The sequence below is a fragment of the Dermacentor silvarum genome, chromosome 7, assembly GCF_013339745.2.
Source record: "Dermacentor silvarum isolate Dsil-2018 chromosome 7, BIME_Dsil_1.4, whole genome shotgun sequence".
In the NCBI taxonomy this organism is placed as follows: Eukaryota; Metazoa; Arthropoda; class Arachnida; order Ixodida; family Ixodidae; genus Dermacentor; species Dermacentor silvarum.
In genome coordinates, this window is record NC_051160.1 from 172,151,623 (window position 1) to 172,154,148 (window position 2,526).

General features: G+C 44.9%; 1 protein-coding gene across 1 annotated transcript; it reads left to right on the plus strand.

Moving 5' to 3' along the window:
* Positions 1-445: 445 nt before the first annotated feature.
* Positions 446-1,709, plus strand: LOC119458693 (uncharacterized). The gene is made up of 3 exons (XM_049671673.1): positions 446-560; positions 1,160-1,288; positions 1,421-1,709. The coding sequence occupies exons 1-3, from the start codon at positions 446-448 to the stop codon at positions 1,573-1,575; spliced, it is 399 nt and encodes a 132-aa protein (XP_049527630.1). The 3' UTR covers positions 1,576-1,709.
* The last annotated feature ends 817 nt before the right edge of the window (positions 1,710-2,526 follow it).

Here is a 2,526-nt window from a genome sequence, read left to right on the forward strand (position 1 = left end):
GTCGTTATCCGTCGGGATATTTCCCGCACTATCAGCATGACTGCGCTGCACTTACAACGCACGAATTGCGAGTACAGCACAATGCCGCGTACATACTGCGCCGTTGACTTCTGCGGAACATATTCAGGGTTGGGTATAGCTATGCATGGTTTTCCCCGCGATAGCATTCACTGGCAGAAGTGGGCCGAGTTCGTGCGCACCTCTGGACGCTTAGAGTGGACCCCGCTGAAAAACAGCCGTATCTGCTTCCTTTATTTCGAGCGTGCATGCTATAAAGAAAACCCAACGCTGTCCGATTTTGAACCCTCAAGCCTGGTGCCGTGCCGACTATTTACGCCGCCATGTGTCCTGCCAATACTTCGAGGCATTGGTCCTGCTCCATTGCCCAAGCGTCTTCGGCGACAGGTTCGTACTACTTGCAGCGGTGCGTACGCATAATGTGATGATGCCTGATATTGCGCAGTCGTGCTCGGACACGGAGCTTGAACCTGCTGCCCCCCATCACGTGTCGATCGACCTGAACGCTGACTGCGAGATAAACGAGCCCGCAAATGCATCAGGTGGGTGTTTAGTGCATCGTGGCGATGACTAGTCGTAAGCGTAGATTAACAGTTTTGGCGGTTGCTCAACGTTGCTTCTTGGTGCTGTGCGCGATGTACTGACCATATGACCGTGCGAACGGCAAATAATCAAATCACATTTTGAAAAATTGATATATGTTTGACCTTTCCTTCGAGAAAGGCTAGGCCGCGCCCCTCGATCGAGTAAACGATAGAAATAGGTGATATTACACTAGGGTTAGGACACACAAATAACAGAAAGATATGAAAGTTCTTGCAATTTCAGTAGACATTTTAATTTGCCTGCTCTTTATACGGCTCCGTATTTCTGTAACGCTGCACAGTGCTTTGATCTTTGATGAAGTGAAAGAAGTGTAGAACTGCCCGATACATTTGGCTGAACTGCCAAATTATATAAATTTGGCTGTTTAACAGCGAGAAAACGTCTTGGAGACTACGAAAGGCAACATATATAACAATCGTGAAGTACATGCAGCGAAAAGCAGGTACTAAGTATTTTTATAAATCAAGATATAATGGCAAAATAACAATAAATAAAAACTTATTTAAGGCACACGGCTGACTACTTATTTCCACAGGTCAAGTAAAGCCCGATGCACAATCCCAGTGCATCATTGAAGTTTATTCCAAGGCCACTCAGACGGCTCTGAAAGCTACTACAACAAAATCTGCAAAGGTGCAGGCAAGCCGAACTGTCAAGGAAGTGGGTGAGTGCCTATCACGCCATTGTAATATGTACTTTTATTGCAGGTCTTGAAACTTGAAGCTATTATGGAACCCTTTATGTGCTGATCTCAATGGGGTACCCTTAGCAAATTCATGCCTCATTGCCCTTCCAGCATGCCAGACTGATTTGGAATTGCCGGACGTCCTGTTGATGGAGGAAATGCGTCAGCGGTGTTCTACACCTTTATGTTCAGAGCCATCCATGACCTATGAAGACAACACTCATGACAAGACATATGAGCCTACATTGAACAGCTCAGTGGCGTAAGTGACATGACATTTTGTTTTCTTGTTTGAGCGTGCAGTAAAAAGCGCTACAATGTCAGTGGCCTTGGTTTATATCTTTCAACATAACGTCATGCTTTCACTATGCCACAACAATCCAAAGAGTTCAGTAGTTGCACTGTCTGAGCTTTAATCAAGGGGCATTAAATGTGCACGAGGGAGCGAAGATTCAGGGGAATGGTTTCTGCCCGCCGCTGTACTTGCTTGACCATGTACTAGTTGTGGCAGTCAAATAATACCAGGGACGGTGACCATCACCCTGTTTGCAACTTCCAGCATCATAGGCATGTACCTGCTGTGTGGCTTAGGGGCTATGTCTTTGTGCTGCTAAGCACGAAGTTGTGGGATGAAGCCACAGCGGTCACATTTTGATGGGGGCAAATTGCAAAAACGCCTGTGAACCGTGCATTGGGTATGCGTCAAAGAACCCCAGGTAGTTGAAATTAATCAGGAGTACCGCATTACGTTGTGCCTCATAATCAGATTATGGTTCTAGCATTTGTAAAACCAAACAGTTTACTTTCCATTTAATCATGGACATACTCCTCTCGATAGTAATGTGAAAACTGTATTAATAAGGTACCAGTTGTGCACTTCCTCACTATGTGTTCAGGAAATGTGCAGAGCAAATAGGCTTGTATCGCCCTAAAGGTTACCTTTTATATTTCCATGTTATTTTTGGCGAGCAGTGTATCGCTGCACTTGCAGTATCTAATCTCTCATTTCCTCATGTCTTTCTTTGTCGTCTGTGTGTATGTGTGGGCGTCATGTTCATGCAGTGAAATTTCATGCACTTCATAAATTGTGTGATTATAGCTTCACCAATTCCTCTTGGTGGGCTGTCATTATAATTGCAATGCTTGGCGGTTGCATCAAAATAGAAGCTGCTTCTAGCAGCAATATAAGTATGTTCACAATTGTGCCAGTTCATGAA

Coding starts and splice junctions, on each gene's coding strand:
- LOC119458693 (XM_049671673.1), top strand. CDS start 446: ATGCCTGATATTGCGCAGTCGTGCTCGGACACGGAGCTTGAACCTGCT. Junction 561..1,159: donor CGAGCCCGCAAATGCATCAG/GTGGGTGTTTAG, acceptor TTATTTCCACAG/GTCAAGTAAAGCCCGATGCA. Junction 1,289..1,420: donor CCGAACTGTCAAGGAAGTGG/GTGAGTGCCTAT, acceptor TTGCCCTTCCAG/CATGCCAGACTGATTTGGAA.